This window comes from Aulonocara sp. 'chitande type north' Nkhata Bay, linkage group LG6 (assembly GCF_057382095.1).
Source record: "Aulonocara sp. 'chitande type north' Nkhata Bay isolate Kocher_YH1m ecotype deep benthic linkage group LG6, A_spYH_male_GT1.1, whole genome shotgun sequence".
Classification (NCBI taxonomy): Eukaryota; Metazoa; Chordata; class Actinopteri; order Cichliformes; family Cichlidae; genus Aulonocara; species Aulonocara sp. 'chitande type north' Nkhata Bay.
This window is the reverse complement of record NC_141349.1, coordinates 31276699-31302013: the sequence shown is the minus strand read 5'-3', so window position 1 is coordinate 31302013 and position 25315 is coordinate 31276699. Positions and strand designations below refer to the sequence as shown.

Below are 25315 nucleotides of genomic sequence, written 5' to 3'. Positions count from 1 at the left end.
TGTTGCTGATAGGAGGGGTACCCAGTGTGTCCTTCTGCCGCTTCAAAGTTCACTTTTGTAGCTTCAGAGATGCTCTTATCAATAAGTTTATTGCAACAAATGATTATTTGGGTTACTCTTGCCTTCCTTTCAGGTTGAAGCCATTCTTCTCTGACCTCTGGGATCAACAAAGAATTTTCACCCTGATAGCTCATTAAATATTTTCTCGTTGTCTGTAAACCTTAGAGATTGTTGTGCAGGAAACTACCAGCAGAAAAGCAGCCTCTGAAATACTGTCGTCTGGCACCAACAACCATTCCACGTTCAGCATCAGTGAAATCACCTTTCTTCTCTATTCTGTTGCTCGGTTTGAACTTCAGCAGGTCATCTCGAACATGCCTAAAGAGATGCTGCCAGGCAATTGGCTGATTAAATATTTGCATTAGTGGCTGAACAGGTGTGGCTAATAAAGTGGCCAACGGGTGTGTAACTACAGTTTCTATTTGTTATGCATTTCCACTCTGTGCCAACAGAAGGTGGTACTTGACTACACATTTACTATACTTTGTAGTTTACCAGCAGATCATTTTCTTTAATGGCAATAAACATCCACAGCAAATGGCTTTACCTGCCTGAGAGTAACAAGGGTCAATCTCCTTGCATTAGTTTGTTGTTTTGTGTTATTGATCGAGCCACAGTCTCCTTCCCTGACTCATTTTGTGCAGTTAACTGAGTATTAGTTTAGGCAAGCTATGAAATCAAGCGCCACAGCCCCGATGCAGCTGTTCTCAGTCTTCTCAGCAGTTCTCAGTCTTCCCACAGCTGCTGAGCATCTGCAAGCCGCTTTTTGACCCACATCCAGCATTATGTCTGTTGCTACTGATACTTAGCAACAAGACTCTGATGTGATCCCAGAACAGATAAATATTATACGAGCTATTACAGATGTAAATAACAGTTTCCTCTTGAATATGATACTCATGATTGAATTTAAGGATACCTTGCTGTTTTTAAGATTTATTGTCATTTTTAGCTGTAATAGTCATGGATTTTAGAGATTTCAGGTTCAGAGTTTTGGAATTTTGAAGGACCCTTTAGGGATATGCATGCACAATAAACTCAGACTTTAGTAGATTCATGCAGTGAGTATTTATCAAATAATAATTTTATTTGAGAGAACACACCGTCAATTGCACATCTAACATCATGAATATGACTGAATGTAAAAATACACATATCAACATTTCATGACACCATTTGGGATACTTTGCATTAATGTAAGCTTAACAATATGAAAAAGCTCACACTGTCAATGTGAAGCAGGAGGCAAAGCAGCTGTCAAATATACTGCAAGTAAGTCTACCCAACAATAAAACAACCAGTTTTTACATGAATAGATGTCTATACAAAAAAAATCTATACACATAGATGATTTTATATTTACAGTGTTTAAAATAAAGAAAATAGAATGGGTGTGTATACTGTAGTTTCAAAGAGTGAAAGTTTAACTTGGCACAGTTTGTGTTTGTTAGTTTTATGTACTTGTGCAGGTGGAACAATGTGATCCAGTGATGAAATGTTGCATGCATTAATATCACGTGGAGCTCACACCATATACTGACAATAAGTAAAATTTTATTTATATGTCAAACTAACACAAAATTATTGCAACAAGACAAAATGCAGCTATGTAATATGTTTTTTTTACACTTATACTGCATGAAATGTGTATATTCAATACACTGGTGCTTAACCTGGATACAGTGTCTTCCTTGGCACACTCAGGACTGCGGTGCATTTGTTAACATATAAGAATATTCTTTCTTTTTGAGGGAGAAATAAAAAAATACGCTTACAGAACTTGGTTGAAGTGTCTCTATAGGAGAGGTATTTCACTATATGCAGAAACATCCCACTTAGCAGCATCTTCTTTGCACATCTTACATTCACAATAAACCCATCTGAAAATGGTATTTAATACAACCTGACTGACTCGTTCTACATCCAAGTAGAAACTTCAAACTTCAACTTCTCCCCTTTGGCATTCTCTTATAAACTAATAGTTTATAACTCTAAGTTAGCAGCAACACTCAAACACTGTTGCCTTTCTGATATTTTTGTTTCCTTCTTGTTTTATTTGTTTCAAAACTAATAAGTGCACAAATTAATTATAGGTCCTCTTTGAGTAAAAGGGTTGTTTATATACGGATAGTTATATTCGCCGGTGTGACGCAGTCCTGTATGTAATTCATGACAAGATATGAGTGCATATAAAGCATTAGTTTGTTTCCTATGTACAATAAAACACTCAGTTTCTATAGCCATTAGCGTGTTTGTATTTAGGCCTTTGAAATAATGTATCTCATATGTGTGAACAAGCAACTTATAATGCAAACCCATCCTTTGATGTCAACATTTACATTTCTTAGATGGACCAATGCGAACAAGCTTGAAAATGAGTAATATTATGCGTAAATACAAAATAATGACATATTCCTGATAGTGCTTAAAAAGTTTACAAAACTCTCATGGCTTCACAACAACAAACGGTTCTTATTCGGTGTACAGACATGGAGAAAATCAACTAAAAGTCATATAAAAATGTCAAATACCAACTGCATTGGACCCAACAAATACATCTTTTAACTGTTTATTTATAAGATGGAACATCAGTAAAATTATCTGAGCAGTTGTGATTCACAGCTGTTTCATAACCTTAAGCCTGCACTTGAACATGAAAATGTTCAAAGCTGAATTTTAGAGCCTTCACATGAACACGTCTGAAACAACTGTGATGTGCATACAAAGATGTACATGGCAACAAAATGTGCAACGCTTTGCAGTTGAGGCTACTTTAATTAGAAACAGCTGAGCATGTGAGCATGTAATGCCTGTGCACACTAACACCGCTGTTGCACATGCACGTTTATAGAATAAATGAGAAGCAATTTTCTGAACCCTATTAGCTGATTTTCTGAACCCTGTTAACCTTTATGAATGGCAAGTGCACGCTATTTGCTCAATTATCACATGATAAGAGAATCAGAGTGAGGAAACATTTTCTCAGAACAAGAACCCGGGATGTTTGAAGCACATCCAGCTACACTATGTGATTCCTCTGATTAGCTGCTTGTTTCTACGTGAAACTACATCGATGTAAAATGTTTGCATTTGAGGAAAAACCTGCAGATTCTACAATAATTACATATACAGAGCCTACTGATCCAGTTCTTACCTAGAGTCTAAAGCTAGCAGGGTGGCAGCCAGCTTTCACACAAAAACTTGAGAAAAAGCTAATAAAAGTAAAACCAGGTAAAACTATTTCCTCTGTCACTTGTTGTACAGCCTGGAAACAAAGTGAACCTGCGACTTTCAGTTTACTGTTGCTCTCTACAAAATCAAAAACTGCTTAAAAAACTTAATGGTAGAGAGGGTAAAGATAGTTCAAACAGCTGAAGCGGAAAGATCAAGCTGGATAATATTAAATTATTCAATAATTTTATGTCAAAATTCAGGCAGCTCAAACAGACCCCATCAGTGAAACAACCGCGCCTCATCTGCCTCAGCAGGGTGAGGAGGACATTTGTTCATACTCTGGACACTTGAGAAGGGCGGGGTAGTTAGAGGAGTTCATCTGGAGTGAGGCCTCGGAGGAGATGGAGGAGGGACTGCGACCACGTCCGGCCCAAGCGTTTGGATGGAGGAACTGACCGGAGTAATCTGAGCAGTTGCTGAGACGAGGTCTGTAGAAGCCCTGATGGGGCCTGTACATTTCCTCTGCTGTGTAACGCTTCATGAACAGGTACACTGACATCACACCTGCCGTCTGGGGAGGGAATAAACAGATTAAGGCTGGGACACAGTACATCTTCAGCTGCTATAAGGACAAGATTTGCTAAATGCCTGAAGTACAAGGCAAGTGATGAGATTAAATCTATACAAACAAAACTGAGACCAGTGCTAAGTTTATGTACATAAAACCATTAGTTAGACAGAAAATGGTTAAATATTACTGTGGCTTTGAAACATTCTTGTAAAATGTGAGATACTATTTGACTTTCTGAAGTTACCTCAGTGAGCAAGAAGGAGATGGCAGCAAACGCAAATGACCATCCATACTTGTAGCTGAAGTAAGCCTCATTAGTTTTGGTCCTGTTCAACATTTCATCATTAATATTGGAGATGTACAACACCAGACCAACAACCAAAGACAGACCTGTGGAAGGCAGAGAGACGAAATGATTAAAACTTATTTTATATAGCAAAGGTACACATCACTGATAGCTGCATAAGTTTGCATAATATTTTCCAAAGACAGAGTTAATGAAAACAATCATTCTTTCATATGACAGTGATGGACATGCACAAATATATTGGGCCACAGTCTCTCTTAATCTGTGAATGCATGTGTTTTCAGTCCATTGCCACAGATGTATGAAATCAAACACCAGGGTTTGCAAAATTTGTGAAAAAATTGGAAAGTTTTGTTTACTTTCCTGCTGTGTGCAGCAGGGGTCTGGTAGCTGCAACACTGGCATACTGTAATTCATTTTACAGATTATAATGTGACAAGATGAATGACGTGCAACAGATGGTAGCACAGTTGAACCTTGTCCTCCAACCTCCCACCAAGCAAGCACACGTGCATGCACACATGGCGCCACTTTGTCCAACTAGTGCAGATACAGTAAGTATAAATCAAGTACCTGACAAGATGAAGAAGATTCCAGAAACAAAGGCCAAGATGGTGTGATGTGGTCGAATGTGGCCGATATTACTGAGTACAAAACCAATGAACATGAAGAAGAGGCTGACCAGAGGAAAGGGTGTAGAAGAGCGAATCATCTCTAAAAGGAGAGAAGGGAAGCAAAAAGAAAATAAACTGATGAGTTTGAGTGTGTTTTATGGGTCCTTATCTTAGCTAATATAAAATTTCAATATCTGTATCTATTTATTTTTCTTATTAAAATTTGCTGTAGTAGCAGCATGAAATATTCAGTCGGTCTATCTTATGCCTCACTTTCATGGATTTAGTGTTTAATTACCTTGACTAACTTTTGATTCTTTTATGTTAAGACGGAGCAGGGCCTGCTCGCTGTGAGAAAATGGCAAAAGACCTCTTAGAGTCTCTGGTACTTTTTCCCGAACCCCCATTGTGTTCTTCATTACCCCCAAAATATAGCCTTTTAGCTAAGTGGGCCAGATGTCTAAGGCCATAATCTTAATGGAATTTGGCTTTAATGTTCATTAGCTGGTAAAACTTTGGATTCAGTGGCAATCTTGCCAGTTGAAATCTACAAGAAATATTCAAAAATCTTTTCTGAATGAAAACATAAACATTTGGCTAGCGGATACATTGGACAGTGGTTTACTTTCAATGTCATCCTAAACTGTTGTTTTAAACATCCACTGTCACCAGATCTGGACCCAAATCCTTGAGGACTGTTCACAGCATCTCGATTAATTTATGGCACAAAAAATTCAGCCAGTTGAGTAAACAAGAGGAAGTCCAACCTAGTTCTAGTCCTAATTAATTAAATGGCTGGTCAGTTTATGCTCTCCTGTTGTTTCCCTTGTCTTTTGGCCATTTGTCCCTCTTCACAGCTTCCTGCTTGCTTCCTCATGTCTTTAGGTATTATTATTGTTAGCTTGTACTTTGCTGGAATTTTGTTTAACTCATCCTGTGGCTCTCATTTAGTTATTTGCTTCTTCCAGAAAATGCAATCCCTTACATTTTATTTTTCAACTTTTCTGCATTTGTGTCAGTTTTTTTCAACCCCCACATAACAGCATAAAAGAGTGTGCTAATCTTTGAGTTACTGCACCTACTCAGTATAACTATATAATTGCAGGCTCTGGAAAAACTGACTTTTATATAGCTTGGCAATGTTATTTTCCTACAATTTGCTTGCTTGACTTGGTGAGACTCCACAGTGCCAAATGCTAATGCGTATATGTATGCCCATGCATTTTCACCATGTAGGGAGTTATTTAAATAGCATCACTGAATTTTTCATTAACACTCAGTATTTGTCTTGCATGCATTTGCCTTGGGGATTATTCCACAAATTGCAATATCACTCCATCCTAAAAAAAAACCCACATACTGTATGAGATGACAGGACAGCAATGAATGAATGACTGAATTCATTTCATTAAGTGATTTTAAATCTAAACTACGAATCCTTGAGGCCAAGTCCATAACATGCAACTGTTTCAATTAGATTGATTATCATTTTAACTGACTTTTTTATTTTATTTGAATTTTATTGAATTTTATTTTTTATTTTATTTGTATTCTTTCACTTATTGTTGCATGTGTGTTGTTGCTGCCTGTGTTTGAGTAATTTCTGTAACTGTGAGACACTTGCTGCTGCCTATCTTGGCCAGGTCTCCCTTGAAAAAGAGGTTTTTAATCTCAATGGGATCTTCCTGGTTAAATAAAGGTTAATAAATAAAATAAATAAAGAGGTGTGGACTTAATTCATGTGAGTTGTACTCAGGTAAAACTTAGTTATTTTCTGTTATCCTGTTAGACTTTACAATATCAAAACAGGATTTACATATGAATTGAGTGTTTGTTAAGAATAATCTTATCATTCAATTCAATTCAATTTTATTTATATAGCGCCAAATCACAACATAAGTCGCCTCAAGGCGCTTCATAGATACAGAGAAAAACCCAACAATCATATGACCCCCTATGAGCAAGCACTTTGGCAACAGTGGGAAGGAAAAACTCCCTTTTAACAGGAAGAAACGTCCGGCAGAACCAGGCTCAGGGAGGGGCGGCCATCTGCTGCGACCGGTTGGGGTGAATCATTGTCTTGTAAAAAAAAAAAAAGACTTCTGACAAATGTATGTGGCTTCAGTTAACACAGTTCTTTCACACACTTCTATATAAAACATTTATGTTTTTATCATCTTGGTTCTGCATTTCTGTGCAGTAGCTTTGGTACGGTACATTTTTCTATGACTAAAACCGCTGTGCCCCTAGATGCTATTATGGTGAAGCATTTTAAACTAAATGGCATCTTTTCAGTTTAGAAAATAGACTGAAAAATGGTCAGAAATAATCATGACATGTGAACAGTTACTTACTGAGTACACTAACAGTGGACTCAGATGTCATCTGCACATTAGTAGGCATCACATACTCAATGGTAAAACACCGTCCATTCTCCTCTCCTGGAATGAAACACAGGGAAAAAAAATATTAAGTGAAATTTCAGTATATGTTTTTGTACACAAGCGATTAATTAAATCCAACCCTGAAGGTCATACAGTACACATGCAAAATACATGGATGTCTTGACATGATGAATACCTATAATGGCAAAAACGAATAAATGTCACAAATGTCATGTTTTCAAACAAGTTGTTGGAACGACGAGTTGCAAGTGGTATCTAAGGACCAAGCTCAGTTTATTTTCTCTGTGAGGCTCTTAAATTTAAATATCACTTAAAATCAGTCAACTTAGAAAGAGAATGGGGAGTTTATAGCTTCCACACAGTTTATGCTGTCAGTATTTGTTTGAGGAACACCCAACATTAGACTTTAACACCTTTCTCCTTATCGCGCTGACACATACAGTACAAAATGTGGCAGCAAAACACACCAACTGATTTTTTTCATCACTTCATTAACTCCACACACTATGAGGTGTTGGATTAGGTGATATTCTGGGGTTCAGCATATGTAATTACCTTCATACTGCTTCCACAGAATACACATATAAGGATGTGTTATGTTTTTGCATAGCTATTTAAGAAAAATATAATATATCAAACAAATCTGGGAGATTCTTGAGACTGTTCTCCAAGGATTTAGCCAGTTATTGACCCCATGTTTATAGTCTTGCTGGTTTTCACTTTAATGAAAAGTCAGTTTTTATTGTGCATTTCTAGGGTTTCTTTGTGTATGCAAATATCGGGCCCCCACTTCTTAGTGATATCACATACAGTATGTCTACATTTGCACATATGCGCAAATACAGTCTGTAATTTGTTAGTTAATTACCTAACTATATCATGACATAGTTATATTTAACAGACATTAGGATTAATATGTCTGCATATGAATATAAGACAGACAGACAGCAGGAGAAACTGATGGAGGAGAAGTTTGTAAACGCAGACTGATTGGACTAGTTCAGGTCCACATTGTGTATACATATGTAAGTCATTGCAGATCTCCCTCAAACTTGCTCATTGTATCAGCTTTTCTTTTAACATAAAGTAAAAGCTTGAGCCACTATGCAGTAAGTCCAAGGTTCCCTTTGGTCATGAAATATTTTGTACTCCAGTCAACAGCATTTCTGTACTACTACTAATCACCACTTTCTTTTTATTCCCAACAAAGGAAAATAACAACTATTACAGAACTTTCATGATGAAGACTTATGTTATTATTTCAATTTTTCTCTTATTTTTTATTATTCTCTATAATAACTGATTCTGGAATAAAATACTAACTGTAAAACGTGATATACTTCACCTGCCACAACACCGTGCAACCTCATTCACATTCACTGGTGTAACTACACACTGTGATGGTAAGCACTGGTTGTTTCTGGGTCAAATTAAGTGGGCAATAAGGCCACTCAATTGCCCCTAAAAAACACACTAAACCATTAGTTTGTTTTAACCAAAGGCCTGCTTCATGGCAGCAGAACATCTCTTACATAATCACAACTGGAATCCCAACATATTTACTAAGACTTAACCATTAACCCTGAAAAAGGACGAAGCAGCTCAATTGTCGTATAGATTAAATCAACAGTAAGTGGACTGATGTTAAAGGTTATGTTACCATTTAAGAAAAACACAAATATTCTTCCTGACCATACTGATCAAAATAATTGAAACATTCCCAGTGTAGGCTGGCTAAAGTGAAATGTTAAGCTAAACAGTACAAGTTTGTAAAGATGGAATTCAATCAATAAAATCAGGTTTGCTGAAACACCTTTTTTAGGTTTGCTGTTCTTAAAAACGAGACTGGAAAGGCTTACAAATTAGTATTAGTAGTTTAGAAATAACTATAATTTAATGCAAAGCTAGACAAAGAAAATGGAGTGTGGCTAATCTCCCTAGATGTGGACATTCAGTTAAAAACAAGAAATACTGGTTGGTGGTGAGCAATATCTCATACTCTAGACAGAAAGAAGCTGGTGTTCTCCAGCTGTTTTAACACTCCAGCAGCTGGCAAACCAGAACAGATTAGATCTACAGAAATACTGGGAAAAACCTGCTTTACGGTTTTCCCAGGCAGCGCCCAGAACTTAACCAAGTAAAGTGAACTCTGAAACAATCTAAAGACAGCTCGTCTGACTTAGAGTATGACTAAGCTCAAACACTCCTGAAAGACACATGTCCTTCTTGTCCTGACTGATGTATAAACAGTTGATCAAAGAAAGTTAAACCAATAATAAAAAAGAAGAGTCAGTATGATTATAACTGTTGGTATGTCTACTATGGTGGGTTAAATACATTGTGTTGATCTGTACTTGTGAGCAAAATCAGACAAAATCAATTTAATGACCAAGCAAAAGAGGAAAAAGCATGTTATTTTAATTGGTTAATATACGTCTGGCTTCTGTAGCATAACTAATAAAAGCATCTTAAAGACCTAAGCACAAATATCATTGGATGCAATACAAAACATAAAGGAGTTTTTTTCTTTGGTATCTAGATATCCAGCAAAATAACAGAACATAGTACTGCAAGTACAGTAAATTGTTGTGATTACTGGAGGAATCGAGAGGGTAAGAGCAAGAATGGATACCTGGTTTACTCTGGGACAACACTTGTCTGGACGGTTGTTTCTCTAAAGAAAAGATTTAAAACGGTTAGTATTTCCAATATTTTCCAATCAAGAACTGTGGAGGAACACGTTAAGATGGTGTTTATCCATGCAATGTGCTGTGCTTCTGCAGTTGCTTTTAATGTGGAATGGTAAAGTGAAAAATGCAGGTCAAAAAGAAGGAAAAGGAAAGTCCAGTTAAGGAGCAGAGAGGAGTGTCTGCACCAACCAAAACTTCATCTGGCACCACTGAATGTAAATCAGCAATCGGTTAAATCATGAGAGAAGCAGTCTTGAATAGCTCTCTATCAACAGGAAAAGTGATTTTGAAGGATACAGCATAGGACTGGAAAACAGTTTGGAGATAGTATACAGGTAAGGTGATGGATCATAAAGCTATGCAGAGGTGAAGGCAAAGTTTCAAAGTTCATGCTCAAATATTCAAGTGCAAAGCAAAAACAAAAATACATCTTCTATACTTGCAGCAGTCTAGTGGTTAAAGAGAAGTAAAAAAAGGAAAGAAATGAGAGGGAAAAAATGCAATGCACAATATACTGCAAACGAGACAATGCAAAAAATTTTGGTGAATGTGTGCTTCAAACTTAGCTGTGTATAATAAAAATAGTTCTGAAAGATGGCATCACGATTTTATTTCCACTTTGTTACTGCTTTTGAGACTAACAGGAAATCTACTCTACTGTGTTCAAACTGTATTCTGACTTCAAACTAACTCACCAGCCAAAAAGCAAACCCTCCACAGACCAGAGTGGAGCGACATGCGCATCTCGGTGCTCTGGTTGAGAGGAAGGATGACGCCCTCTTCCAGGTAGAGCCAGTAGTCGGTGCTCACGGCGATCCCCAACAGGCCGAGGCCGCAGACGGCGAACACGCTGCTCAGCAACGTTAGCGCCTTCCTGCCACATAGGCTCATACCACAGCCTCAAGAGCAGGGGGGCACCGGTGGCGGAAAATGGAGCTATGAAAGGGAGAGAGAGATAAACATTTTTACTTTTATTTTTTTCCTTTTTTTTTTGTAAAATCCACTTTTTTCGGTGCTCAGAGGTGGTGGTTGGGCCTTTGGGTGTTGTCATGTGTGACGTTCTGCAATATTTAATTTCACTCGAACTGAGGCTTACGACTGAAAATGGAGATCAGGTAGAAACAGAAAGTAACAAACGCACCTGCAGATAGGACAGTATTATCTCTGCTGAATTTTAAATCTGGGAATGAGTCTCTTTCTTTCAAATCTCCCATTAATCTTTAAATAACCAAACTGTGCAGGATGAAAGATTTAGTAGAGCATGTTTGAGGAAAGTTTTTCACTTGACTACCCTTGACTGCTTCCAGGCAGAAAGAACACTCCTGCAATGTACCTAACAGCACTGATTGCACACAAAGGAGAATTACAAGACTGAGTTTGTTTTGATTTGTTTCTGCTTTAATAATCATGTCTATGATTATTAAAGCAGTTATGTAGTACATACATAACTGTCTGTTATGTATGTACTACAGCTGGCATACAGTATGTCACGGCATATGAATGTGAGTGCTTGCCAAACAAAACGATGGCTCTGTTCTTAGCTGAAGCCCACTTTTGCCGGAAGCTAAAGCGCTGGGAGGCTGAGATACATGTTGAAAGGAATTGATTTCACATAATGAGATCTCAGCATGCTGCTACTTTGAGCACCCACTGTGAGCTTGGGAAGATGGAGAGAGAATTTGTGAAAGGATTTTGAACTTTTCAGAAAATTCGTCGCATTTGGAAATCGCTTTCCTCCAACAATTCCTTATATGAAGACTTAATACAAAGCCCAAGTTAGAAGAAAAGAGTGAGATCTCCATGCAACCGTCAGCATGTAGTGAGGAACAAGTTTGCATAGTGAGGAAAAGTCCATGTAATACAGTAGAGAGAAAGACGATCATCTCCCTTTAAGCAAGCTTTTGGTAACAATGTGAAGGAAAAACTCCCTTTTAACAGAAGTTAACCACTGAAGTATCAGTCATCTGAGGGTGGGCATCTCAACCAGTTAAAGCACACAGTGAGAGAAAAAACAAAGTCTGATGGGGATAGTAACTTTAGATCAAAACCACACAGTTCATATAGTGATGCCAGTTGTAAGCAATTGAAATGCACATACTGTAAGTAATCAGAATTCACCAAGCACAGGAGCAGCATTAATGGAAAAGGACTATTACTAAACCTAAGCTATTCTTGGCTCTGTTGCAATCAGCAGCTATTCATTTACAATGACCATAAAGGCTGTATATTCAGGCAATTGCTACTGAGCTGTAAGTAGATGGATGCATTCCACTCAGTAACCCTTTTTGTGTACTTCACTTACCCAGAAGGGCTGTTTTAGCTGTACAGTACAAAACCCACACACTGGAGTAGTGACTGTGCTTAAATATACAGTCTTGAACAACCCTTCATTTTTTAAAATATTTTTTAATCAACAGTTCTCCAGGCTTTCTGATGATCTTTCAGACATTCTCTTGGGACATTGGCTGCCGGGGGGCACTGCACACCACCCAGAATCTCCAGTAAATTAATCAGTCAATCAGTTAAAACAGATTATTATGAATTTCAAAATCTTATTTGGTTTTCATATGTACATGTTATCAGAGATGTCAACTCTAATAGCAGGGAATTAACTAGGCAAATGATTTTTTCTTTCTTTCTTTTTTGCCATTTTTTTTTCAAGTAACCTATATTTGACAACAGCATAAATAAATTGGGAAATTCTGTTTTTGGTGTGCCACCCCATTATTTTTAGTGGCCCCCATATTGCCCCTATGAAAAAATTCTGGAGCAACCCCTGCCCCCTCTGTCCATCAGTAAATAAGGGTGTGACAATCATGGTGACACTGTAGAATCAAATAACTAAGACCCCAGTCACACAGGCCAAGAGAATAGTTCATGACCATCTGGCACCCAGTTTCAATGTGACAGGATGCCAGAGGTTGATGGTAGTTGTTGGAAAATGATTGTTAAAGTCCCAGTCATGCTGGCCCAAGTCAGTGACCCCCTGAAAACCACTTATCATTAGAGAAAAATGTGTATTCCACAACTGGTTGGCAAAAGACTCATTGCTTTGGTCAGTAGCATATTGTTACAGTCATGGTTTGAATGGAAATGATGGACTTGTCTGCAACAACTGTCCAGCTACACTCCAAGATGTAATAAGAAAACTAGTTTGCATTGCACTTTTTCCAAGCTTTACTACTGTTTGGCTAATAATTAGTGAGCATTTCAAGACAAACATGGTGTGCACATGGTGTGGATATAGATATTTATTCGTAGAAATTTGTGCTTGTATCAGATCCAATGTGGCTGTTAACTTTTCAGCATGGTGTGCATGGCATCAAATTGTAATAGTGTTTGGTAGAAAAAGTCTCTATTAATAAACAGCTGAAGCTGTTTCAAACAAAATAGTTCAGCTAATATCTGACTAAATACAATTGCATTGATGTCCAAAATGTTTCTTGCCTTTCTGTGTGTGCACCAAGTTCCCATCTCTCTGGTCACTCAACCTGCACACCTGATAATCAGCCAGTCATCAAATTCCAGCAGTATTTAAGGTTCTGGTCTTTACATCAATTGTTGCAAGACCTTTAGTCACTATGGAACTCCAAAGTGTTCAAAATTAAATAAATAAATAGGTCAAGATGAAATAAATAACTATGTGAATAAATAAGACACAGATATGTAATGTGAGAATGATATTGTGAAATAATGGAACACATTTTGAAAAAAATGCTCATTATTGTGAAATATATTGCATTCTGCTATATAAATTTACTTATCATTGTGAAATATTATTTCATGGTCATTATTTTTCACAATAACAGAGATTATTCCTGAGGCATTTTATTTATTTCCAGCCGTTTTTAGTCCAAAATGACCTTTTTTCAAAGTCAGTCTTTATTTCAAAATCCCGTTTTTCCCGATGGTCTATTTATTTCATAATGCGACTTTTCAGCAGAATGACTTTGTCTGTCAATCAATGTAAGTGGGCTGGACCTTTGCACCTATTGGCTTATCGTTTACCATCGACTAGTTTTCCTGGATACCGGCTCCGCGGACGGCTGCTGCAGCTAGCAACAGCGTGCTAGGTCAAAAGTCACGGAGGATGGCGGACTGGTGTGAACTTCAGCCAGTTCTGCTCATTTAAGCAAATCAGATAGAGAGGGATCATTTACCTGTAGATACTGTTTTGAGTCGTTTAGATGTTTCTGAAATGCTTGGGATGATAATTGCTCTTCAAGATGTTCGCATCGATGACAGCATTGTCAAAGGTTTAAGATCAATTCAGCACCGTGTTCGTTTGGAATACGCCGAGGAAGAACAGTCTTCAAATGTTGGCCGTCCACGTCTAGAAATCCCGGTGCAGCACTCAGGACTTTAGTGCTGTCCGGGATAACCATCGGGGTAATTGCCGATACATTTTCTGTGTCTCCGAGCACAATTAGGAGGAAAATGACGGAGGAAGGTCTAAGGTAAGTTTATGCTGTAATTGAGCACCTGTGTGATTCTGTACACAGCATTGTTTAGGTGTTGACCTTAATTATGACGTTTGACAATGAATTATTATCGCTTACTTTTTTTTGTTACTGTCTAAACTAAGTGGGGCAGCTACGGCTAAAGCTATCGGCGCCATCTCGGCGTTGAGACACGTTTAGCAGTGTTAGCTGTTAGTGTGTTAACTCGGAGACTGGGGTCAGTGGAGCCTGTAGGAACCTTTTACACAGAGAGTAGACCCACCAGCTTTCCACAGTCTACTTACTTATCACATCTTGTTAGACAGCAGGGTCATTAGTGCTTTAAATAGTACATAGTTGAATGTTTCATTGCTGTTTGCAGTTGATTGTTCTCTGATAACGCATAACAAGGTTGATGTTAAATAGCGAGTTTATTGAAATGGTTTTGTCTATTTCAGCAGCATTATAGATATCATACTTTCTCTGGTGTCTTCGGTAAAGCTAAAACAAGAATACATTTACATCCTTGGTTCTTTCAGCATTAATTGGAAAACTTGAGATTTGCTGTGCGCCTCCCAAGCCATTCTCTTTTATCCCACCTGTCAGGTATAGATGGCAATACTTTAAACAAAGTTAAATTTGTTATACCTGAAGAGAACCAATCCTGACCTAGAATGGGTGAATGAATAATTAGTTGGTAGCCAATGCCTAAGCAACTCACATAGGCCCTGGCAGACTCAATAAGTCCATCTAGGAACAGCTGCAGGAAACACCTCTTCAGTTTAGATTTAAAACATGTGCATGCTCTTTCAGGTTGATGAGGATTATGGTGTGGACTGGACAGGACAACATAATCGCTGCCCATCAAATGAGATCACCATTCCTGAGATTCAGCTCCCAGATGCACTGAATGAACAAGACCCTGCTGTGCTACCAATACTTCAAAATCACTTGTAGAAAGACATTATTACATTTAATCAGTTTCTATGTCAGGAGGATTTTTTTTTTTTTTTTTAATTTCTACAGCTTTGTAGCTAATACTGACTCAAAACAGCATAACCAATTTCATTTTCAACAAAACAGTGAGTGGCTATAAAACAGGATTTGTTTTATACAGCTGTCACTTTAATGATATTCATTTCTTGGTTGGATATACAGTACATGTCAACTCTGAGCAGATTTAATACAATGAACACAGTAGAGTAGTGTAACATCTTAATTCAAATAATTTTTTCTAGAAATTTTTTTTGTATCAGTAGCGAGTATAAACAAAACATATTGTGTAATTTATAATGTACAGTGAACAACTGATTTTGATATCTGAACTCTTCATCAGTTTATATTAAAAAAGCCATAAATGCACACCTGTACTCTGTATTTTTCACTGTCAAGTGTATTAAAAAGAACTAGAACTCACTAGATTGTCCGTTTCTTTGAACACCGAGTACAGTAATGTGATGCACGAAAGAAGAAATGGTCTAATTTTACCATGTGGTTATGGAATCAATCGTAAACCAGACCAAAACCTGAGTCAGTAGAGTTGAGACACACCTGAATGTCCATTAGAAATGACTCATAGGTACAGTAGTGTGCAGGAAGACGTAGTACTTCAAAACCGGTGGAAGACTTTGGAAGATTGCTGTTGACCACTTCCACAGTCATTTCTCGGCAAGACTTCCCATCCTGTCCAAAACTTGATGAGGGCTTTTTGTTGTGCACAAGATGCTGCAACAGAAGATTGTTTTAAACTATAATGACATCCTATATTCATTATTTTGAATCTTTTATGGAGAAATACCATAAAGATGACCACTTACATACAGGGCACCAGACATTTTTGCCCCACTCAAATTGCTGTTGTAGCTTTTATAGATATTTTTATGTTAACAAAGCTAAAAGTAGTCTACATACAATTCTAGTGCAACTGATAATGCCACCACTCTTATGTATTGCATGGAGCAAATAACAAAACAAAATTATACTATAGCGTAGAGCTGGGCGATAGAACGATAACGATATGTATTGCGAAATAACTTTTTCTCAATAGAAAAATTAAACTATTGTGATAGACCTCACCGCTCTTGTCCTTTTTATAAAAATAAATATCGTGATATGAAAAAATCTCATATCGCCCAGCTCTACTATAGTGTACTTTGTTAATGACCCAAGATCACTGGACTGTATGTAATTTACCAAAGTATAATCAGAGAAAACCAATGGCAAAATACCTATCGCAGCAGACTTACCATTTTCAATGAAGGACCGAAGGTAACCTGCCACTCTGCATTTATCCTCGAGAGCATTCCTCTTCTTCCTCATCTTCATCTTCTGTGGCAGGCCACAGTCATTTTATAGCTTTACTTATCTTGTAGTCTTAAGAGCATCAGCAACATTAGGTGTATTTTTATTAAATGTAACCCAGCTGTTCAACTAACCCACGCATACAAAACAGTATATTGGTGTTTTGTGTCAACAATTAATGTTCATCCTTCATAAATTAACCAAATAGCTTTACTATTCAGATGTTAAAAGATGTGACCTGACCTTACCTCACAACAGGGAGCAGTCTCTGATTCCCTTGGTAAGAAAGGAGGAATGATGTCTGATCTTTCTGTCAGAAGCGGCCATACCATGGTTTCCTTAAGCCCTTTCCTCAGCTGCTTGACTTGACGACTTGTTTGTGTTATGACCTACAACGGTGAGACCAAACCAAAACTGAAGTTGGAGTCTGTAAAGTGACACACACTTTAAATGTTAAATATTTAAAGAACATCCACTGTACTAGTAAAAGCATTTTCAAATTATAACCACTTACAAAATCACTACGTTGAACTAAAATTGCTTTCTTTTCTTTCACATAGATTACTTGTCTTCCATATTAGCACAGAAGATAAGCCACTTTAAAACAGTCATGAATAACTATTACCTACAACAATGTAAATAGTAATACAGACATTAACCCAGAAGACAATTATTTTCTCTTACCTAATTTATAGAATTCTTTGCTATGATAAAAAACAGTATTAAAAAAAATCTGTGACTAAACTGATTAAAAAGCTCATTTTTGCCAGACAGACAGACTAACCAAGCAATAATAACATATCGTTACTTACCCTGAACAGCGTTTCGTGGAGTGGAGCTAGCTGTGATAGCGTTAGCATTTGCTAACGTTAACACTGTGCGGTTGTGATGAGAACTTGGACCAGGGACCACTTCATCTCCAGTACACTGCTGCAATACGCAGACTGAGGTGAAGACGTTCAATCTAAGCGGTTAGCAAGTTCTCTGAGTAACTCAGAAACGGACTTGTTTCCTGCAGCCATGCCCTTCACAAGAATTGATACACCTGTAACGTTATTCGCGCCCAGTGTTTTGCATTTGTTGGTGCCTTAAGTTTATTTTGAGCTGCATACTGCCGCCAGCTGCATAGGAGACGCATTGCACCATTAAACCTAAATCGACAATTCATGTGCTATTACTTATGTCTGAGTAAAGGAGCAACCAATCACACAACCGGCTCCGCCCTGTCTTTCTTGATTGACAGACAAAGTCATTCTGCTGAAAAGTCGCATTATGAAATAAATAGACCATCGGGAAAAACGGGATTTTGAAATAAAGACTGACTTTGAAAAAAGGTCATTTTGGAATATAAACGGCTGGAAATAAATAAAATGCCTCAGGAATAATCTCTGTTATTGTGAAAAATAATGACCATGAAATAATATTTCACAATAATAAGAAAATTTATATAGCAGAATGTAATATGTTTCACAATAATGAGCATTGTTTTCAAAATGTGTTCCATTATTTCACAATATCATTCTCACATTACATATCTGTGTCTTATTTATTCACATAGTTATTTATTTCATCTTGACCTATTTATTTATTTAATTTTGAACACTTTGGAGTTCCATAAGTCACCTCCACGTGGTGCTAACACTACAAGTTGGATCTATTTTTGTGTGTGTGTGTGTGTGTGTGTGTGTGTGTGTGTGTGTGTGTGTTTGCGCATGTGGTAATCTTTATCTCCTGTCCCTCAGGATCAGTTTCTCCAATTTCCACTGTGCCAATTGCCTTGCCCTGTTCACCACCTTCACTCTGCCTTCGTAAAGTATACCTGTCTCACTTCTAGCTCTGTCCATTAAACTTCCATCAGCCAGCCATTTCCCTCACCAGCCACAGCTCTGGGGCCTTTTTACTGGAAAAAAGAAGTATAAAATCACAAGCTGTTTTCAATAAAAATCAGTGTCTCGGACTAGAAATAACCATGGTTGACTTTGTGTTACCTGACAAAGTAAAAACAATGAAAACCAATGAGCAGTGCTGATTTTCATGTTTGGTCTAGTCCACCAAATACTCAATAATGTTTCATCTGACTTAATTAACCTCAACAAAGCCTTCATTTGTGCATTTGTGAAAGGGGAAATCACAAGTCATTTGTTGTCAGTTTACATTAAGTGACATCACAAATGCATAAATTACAAATTGGGATTTTTAGAAGCTGCTTAAGCAAGCATTTTAGCACGCCATAGGGACTGAACACAAGACAAGTTTTAAGTATTAATCTAACAATGTTTTTTACAGATGAGTTCATAAATTAATACCACTGCTCTCCAAACAGTTTTAACCATTTCTCCCTACGCTAGGCAGGAAGTGAAAATTGCATTGTATAAAAATATAATATGATCCTGTCTCTATTGTCACAGTTTATGGTTATTATGAGGAAACTGTTGCACTGGCAAATGGAGGAACTTCTGCATCACTGTCCCTGTAGTGTCTGGCTGAATTATGCTTCAAGTGTTAAAAATGTTTGTAGAGTTTGCAAAATGTGTTACGTTTTACTCCGTAAGAGTATTTTATAAAATTATTTGCAAACATATACCAGTTAATAGAATGTGCAACCAATAATAATAATTCCCTCATTCAGGGGTCCCATACTAACAGACCTGGTATTATTTTTCATGTTTTGTTCTTTTCTTTTACATTATTCCTTAAAAAAAAAAACTAAATAACAAGTATTCTAGTTTCAGATGTCATCTTTAGACTTAAGCACTCAGTTTCATCTATCATCTATAATCTGTTAAAATAAACTACATGTAGGTTTGTCCTAGCTTGTGTTTCTTACTATTATGAAAAGCAGGAACCAGGAGTAGAAAAGACAGCACCAAAAAAAAAAAAGGTTCTTAGTCCATCATAATCAGTGAGATCCAACACACTTGTCAACACACACACAATTACCATAACCAGTCATTCATTAATACTAATAATTCTGTTCATTGTTCTGTTCTTGAAAGGACAGTAATTGTGACTGATCTTAAATGAGAAAAATGTGTTTTCATTTTGAAAGCTTTCTCTTTAAATGTTCAAAGCTACGGGCACCAAAGCTTTGGCTCTTGTTGTGGGATCAAAGGAGTACACAAAACACCCCTCTCCTGCATACTTATCAGAGCTGCCTTTGGAGGAAAATGTCTGAACCTGTGACTAGAAACCATCCATCAATAAATGCGAGGTTTGTATTTGTTGCCGTCTTCTCAAAAGCTGCGTGCTCGTGCAAAAACATAGAAATGGCACTAAAAAAATAAGCAAGTTAAAATGTCAGTAATGAGTTTTATTGGGGATGTTTATGTAGTTAATGGAAGTCAGAATGCTCAAAATGCAAAAACATTTGCTAATTAATTTGAATGAAAGTAAATAATGTTCACATTTTCTGCCACTAATGTGATACAAGGCCACTAGGGGCCCAGAGGTGAAGTAAAGGAAATGTACACAACTGCTAGAGTAAAGGGCACATCATCACCAAAAGTAGGGCAATTCCTTTTCTGCCTACTTCCTTAATATGCACCGACCCTCCTGTCAACCCTAATCTAAATGGCTCACTGCCAGAAATACAGCATTTTCCCTAAACTGAAAATCCAGAGGTTTTTCATCAAACGATGGCAAAGCAAGAAAACACATTTTGATCTATATTTTTTTGGTAATAAAAAATATATTGTAACTTGAACACAAATTGTAGTAAGTTATCCAAATGAAATTATTATTTATATCAACATATCTCTGTATAATTATGATATGTCAGTAGTCCTTTCGTGGTTCATGAAATAGCATTGCTATAAAAAATTCATGATTTTTGACTGATACCTTTGATTGTCAACTAAAATATGCAGTCACAAATTAAAATGGTCACAATGTTACCATGAAGAATAGATGATGTCCATCACAGCTGAGTTTGAAGTTGTATTTGGAATTCAATTCAAAATGCCACAAAATGGTTGTGAAATCTATGAAATCTTGCAATGAACACCCTCATTTGAATTTGTGTATTTGTTCTTCTGCGTCAAGGGTTCGTCAGTGTCGTAGCGCGGATCTCTTTTGGCATGCTTATTGACCCAGTTACTGTGGCTGTAAGAGCGTGGCTGAGTGCATGTCCCTCTGTTGCTTCTGATGTGGACAGGCAACTAACACTGTGTGAGTTAGTTCCTGTTGGCTGATGTTGCCAGGGCTGGCTGGGGGAGCCTAAGGACAATAGCAGTCCAAAGCAACAGAGAGGAGATATGCCATGTCATCAAGCCACAGTCACAGCTGGGTGAAGCTGGCAGCCCCATCACTGTGTGGCTGGGAACTGCTTATATATTTTCAGCAGGCATACTAAAGGGGAAACACATGTCAACAGTATATATCCACAAGCTCAGCCACGCATCAGATCTACAAATATCCATGAAGTGGGTCATACGGTATATCTCACAAATTATACTTGTGAATGAACACATCATTGCAGAGCCAGTTGTCTACAGCCAGTTTCTGTTAGCCTCACTTCACACATAATAAATCTTACAGAGGGAACGTGTCATAAAGGGGTTTCAAGCAGTGCTATTTTTCTATGTTTCCTCAATCCGTGATAGAGTTAAGAAATACAAATACAATAGAATAACACAAACCCAAATAAATGACACAATTATTTTACCTTTACTATCTCGATTAAAATGATTCATTTAGATAAGTCACTGAGTTTAGTTTCCTTATTTTAAAGACTACTTCAAATCAGCATATAGTCTTGGCTTTTAAGCAAGGTACCATAAACAACAGTTAAGGTTGTAACAATTTCTTTACATGCTCTTGTGTATAAGCGAGCATTTTCGATCCACACCAGCCTCAAGCACATAGCTAACAAGCAGGAATAATTTCTCAGTGGTCTAATTTTGGACATGCCTTAAAATCACAAAATTCATACTATAGTCCAAGCCCAATCTCTGCTGTAGGCCAGACAGCTTACAATGCCTCATCTGGCACGAAGCAGAGAAAGGTGGTGATGGTGGTGCAAGTTCAAGTTGTCAAGACAGAGGATAGTTTTAGTATTTTTAAAATAAAAAAGTTTGGTGAAAAAATTTGCCAATTTGTGTTACTTTATTGCTACGGCAGTTTAACCAGCTGACCTAATGTGTCTCCCTCCCACTCTCGGGACTCTAAAGCACTCTGTATCAAAATGCAGTCCATCTCTCTTCTGTAATGTCAGATCATCTTAATTTGACAGGGCAGCTCTGGATACAGAGCTGGATATAGCTCAAGCGTTTAATTCTGTTCCAAATGTGCTTCCCTTATGATTTTTAGCAAAGCATTTTGGCTTTGAACTATCAGCCCTTGAGGATGCCATCATATAATATCATGATTTCTTGCCTCTCCACTTGATCTCTATATCTTCTAAGAATAATAAATAAACAGAATATAAAATAGTAGCAAAAGGCTGAACAAAGGCTATAGCTTATACCCTTAAATATATAAGACCATTTAAATACCCCATTTCCTTTGCCATGACTTTGTGTAAAGCCGGGACAATTATCTGAACTGCTTTTTTTCTCTTAGACATATTCATAAAAAAGAGCACAGACAGGTTCACTTTATTTAATAAAACGAGTGAATGGCACTTTTGTGATCTCTAAAAGGGTAGACACTTCATTGACTCTGGCACAAAATAAAATAGTGACCCACAGCAATAGCACTAACATCATTTCCTCATGTTTGTTGTAAGAACAAGTCTCCCATTTATTTATAAGTGCCTGACTTGGCCTTGTCGCCAGGCAACGCTATACAGAGAGGCCCACAAATTAGTTAAGCATGAATGAGCTGATGAGTGAGTCCCAAAACAAGGCTTCCTATTTGGCTGTGCACTTTTACATGCTGGGGAGGGGATAGAAAGGAAACAGGAGAAAGACACGGGGAGGCAAATACATTTTAAAGGTTTACAGAAGGAAACATTAAAAAGACATACTACATGTAGCCACATAGGCACAGAATGATCTCAAAATGTAACTGGAGATAAAATATATCTAGAACAGGCATCCTAAAGTACATCCTGTCTACACTCTACAATACATTTACTTTAATTTTCCACAGACCCAGAAAGAAATGCTTAAAACTCCGGTAAAACTTTAACAGCAACTTTGAGAGTCTTACTCAGAATAGGTGTTTAAAAAACTGGGCACATGGCAGCTGTGATCAGCAGAGAGCACTGTGTTTACATTTTGGGGATATTCCCATCGGGGTGCTTTTTAGAGGGTGGCCGATCGCTGACCCAAGTGATTTGCTACCAGGACAGTAACTGATGCAATGGGGAACACTTATTTAATGCACTTTGTTTAATTGCTCGTGCTTTGTGCCCACACTGGGAATAGAGAATTAATTTAATAAATCCTGCAATTCTGACAAAAGACATATTGTACGTGGGTTTCTTTTATGAATAGATATGCTCATTAAATCATGGATTAAACCTACACCGATCTATTTACTAATGATATGTTATTTATATTTTTTGTCAGTGTTAGGTGATTGCAATGTTTTCTGCCACAGAGATAACAGGGGAACATGGAAATTGTTCACATTTATCAAAAAGGAGCTACATTTTGCTTTTGTCATGAGTGACAACTGTGAGCATTGGTTATGTGTAAACAACAAAGAAATAAGGATGGGGAAAAGAAAAGAATTGATTATTTTAATGGCAAGACACAGGGACAGGGCTGTATAACCCTGTGTAGCACAGTCTCTGATCCTATCATGTTTGAAACGTGGCCCATAATAATGTTTTACAAGGCTGCCATGATAAACATAAAAACTGCCAGCCAGAGTTTAAACATGTATTTAATTTATGGCATTTATGACATGGGCACAGAAAGAAAACAGTGCCTGCAGAAGTTTAATGATGAGATCAGTAAAAATCAGTGCTTAACAAAAACCCCAAGATTTAGGTCGACTGACTTTCAATTAAATACCAAACCTCTAGATACATCTTTGAGCTTCTTTAAGAGCTATGTGGCTAAAGAGGCTTTTACAGCGGAGAAAAATTAAAAGCTCTACAAAATGTGAGGGGCTAATTCTGCAAATCTAATAGACCCAATTGAAAGTGCATGAAGTCACATTTTCTGTCTTTGAGTCACAGCCTGAACCGTTATGTCCAGATAATAATAGACTGTAAACTACCTACGTGTACCTCAATGCAACAAGTACTTTCTCACCTGGCAAATGCACAAGTATCCACAATGCAGCCTGTATGCGTCTGAAACTGTTGAGAAATAATCCCCATACTGAATGAGTGTTTTAACAATGTTTGTTTGGTTGACACACTGACCCAATGACACAAGCTGCCTATTTAAATCTTAAATTATACAAATGCCAAGGATTAGTTTAGTATTACTTTACTATAGAATAATCATGATTTGTATTAGGTCAGATTATAATGTACACATGTATCAGATCTTACAGAATCATTTTCCATCACAACACCACAAAACTATCTACTATTTTAAACCTCATAACTATAACACATAATCATTCTGAATGGCCACCATCATATTAATGGAAGCAACAAATCAAGTAATTATTAGATGTCAGATGACATAAAGCAAATATATTAGCCTTATATTCAATCTCGATCGGAGTTTTCAACAAATCATTATGTCATTTAGCCAGAGAGACTGTTGTTTGTAGTGCAATCAGCCAGCTGTTTGTTAGGCTACTGATACCAGTTAATCTTTGGCTCCGGCTTAAACCGCTGTCCGCGGTACTGAACCACTCACACACGTTCTCGTATTGAATCAGTGATAAACTTAACCAAACCTGATGCTAAACAAGAATACCTCAACTGTCCTTTTAATACACGCCCTAGGCTCTGGAATGCGCACAGTAAATACTGCATGTGTCTTGTTTTCCGTTTTAAAGCCGTGGGTTTTGCCTAAAAGTCTCAACGACTCTATTTTTTAATTCGTTTCCATCCCTCTAATCCTAAAAAATCTAAGAGCGATATTCTTTGTCACACATGTGATACTTTAGTTTTCCTGCAAGTTACAGCACTTCACGTGTCGATTAGCGGCATTGTGACACAATTGAAAGGGTGTAATAACCGAACAGACTTTGAGTCGGCATAAGGGAGGTATCGGCTTCTCTTCGACTGGCACTTAAGGCGTACATTTATCTTCTAAGTTTTTGTTTTAATCAACGTGCAACAAATCCTTTTGAATATCGCTAACATGTGTCAGAGAAAAGCAACTCCAGTCTTCACATGCAGATGTGAGTAAAGGATAGTCACATACAAAGCTTAGTAAAGGCTTCAACAGTAATTATGGAGACAAAGAGAAAACATGTGTTTTACATGTTAATATTTCAAACAAGTCTCAGTCTGATTGGAGCTAAGCAAAAACATTAGTAGCATGGGGGAGAAAACAACAACAGGAAAAGTAGCTACTCCGTGTTTTTGTTGTTGTTGTTGTTTTTTGTTTTTTTGCTTTCTCCTCCTCGAAATATTCTCTGTAACGACTTGCTTACAGTGGACACTCAAGGAAAAGTTGGCTAAAAATAATTTACCTTCGCGAAGAAGACTCGTCGATGAAACGCCTTTCTCCTGGTGTTCTTTCTCCTGTTCAGTCGCTCCGCGTTATCTCGGCTTTGGCTGGAAATAAGCCCGTTAACTGAACCTGACCCGCAGCTGCGTCGCTCGCGCACCACTACTATCCAAAACAGCAATACCTTCTGCCCGCGTGGAGTGAGGCACGTGGCACCCCAACTCCT

General features: G+C 37.5%; 2 protein-coding genes across 3 annotated transcripts; both read right to left on the bottom strand.

The window, feature by feature from the left end:
- Positions 1-1128: 1128 nt before the first annotated feature.
- Positions 1129-25315, bottom strand: LOC147328132 (voltage-dependent calcium channel gamma-5 subunit-like). 2 transcript variants are annotated; one of them, XM_086296306.1, is made up of 7 exons: positions 25112-25315; positions 10517-10757; positions 9764-9805; positions 7081-7167; positions 4686-4826; positions 4050-4195; positions 1129-3805 (listed from the first exon to the last, which is right to left on the bottom strand). In XM_086296306.1, exons 2-7 carry the CDS (start codon positions 10710-10712, stop codon positions 3542-3544), a joined length of 876 nt encoding a protein of 291 aa, XP_086152432.1. In that variant the 5' UTR covers positions 10713-10757; positions 25112-25315; the 3' UTR covers positions 1129-3541. The 2 variants fall into 2 exon arrangements, with proteins under 2 accessions (XP_086152432.1, XP_086152433.1); XM_086296307.1 differs by lacking the exon at positions 9764-9805 and having other exon boundaries at positions 25112-25314.
- LOC147328133 (uncharacterized) lies at positions 13585-17635 on the bottom strand. The gene is made up of 4 exons (XM_086296308.1): positions 17374-17635; positions 16810-16950; positions 16507-16588; positions 13585-15985 (listed from the first exon to the last, which is right to left on the bottom strand). The coding sequence occupies exons 1-4, from the start codon at positions 17419-17421 to the stop codon at positions 15870-15872; spliced, it is 387 nt and encodes a 128-aa protein (XP_086152434.1). The 5' UTR covers positions 17422-17635; the 3' UTR covers positions 13585-15869.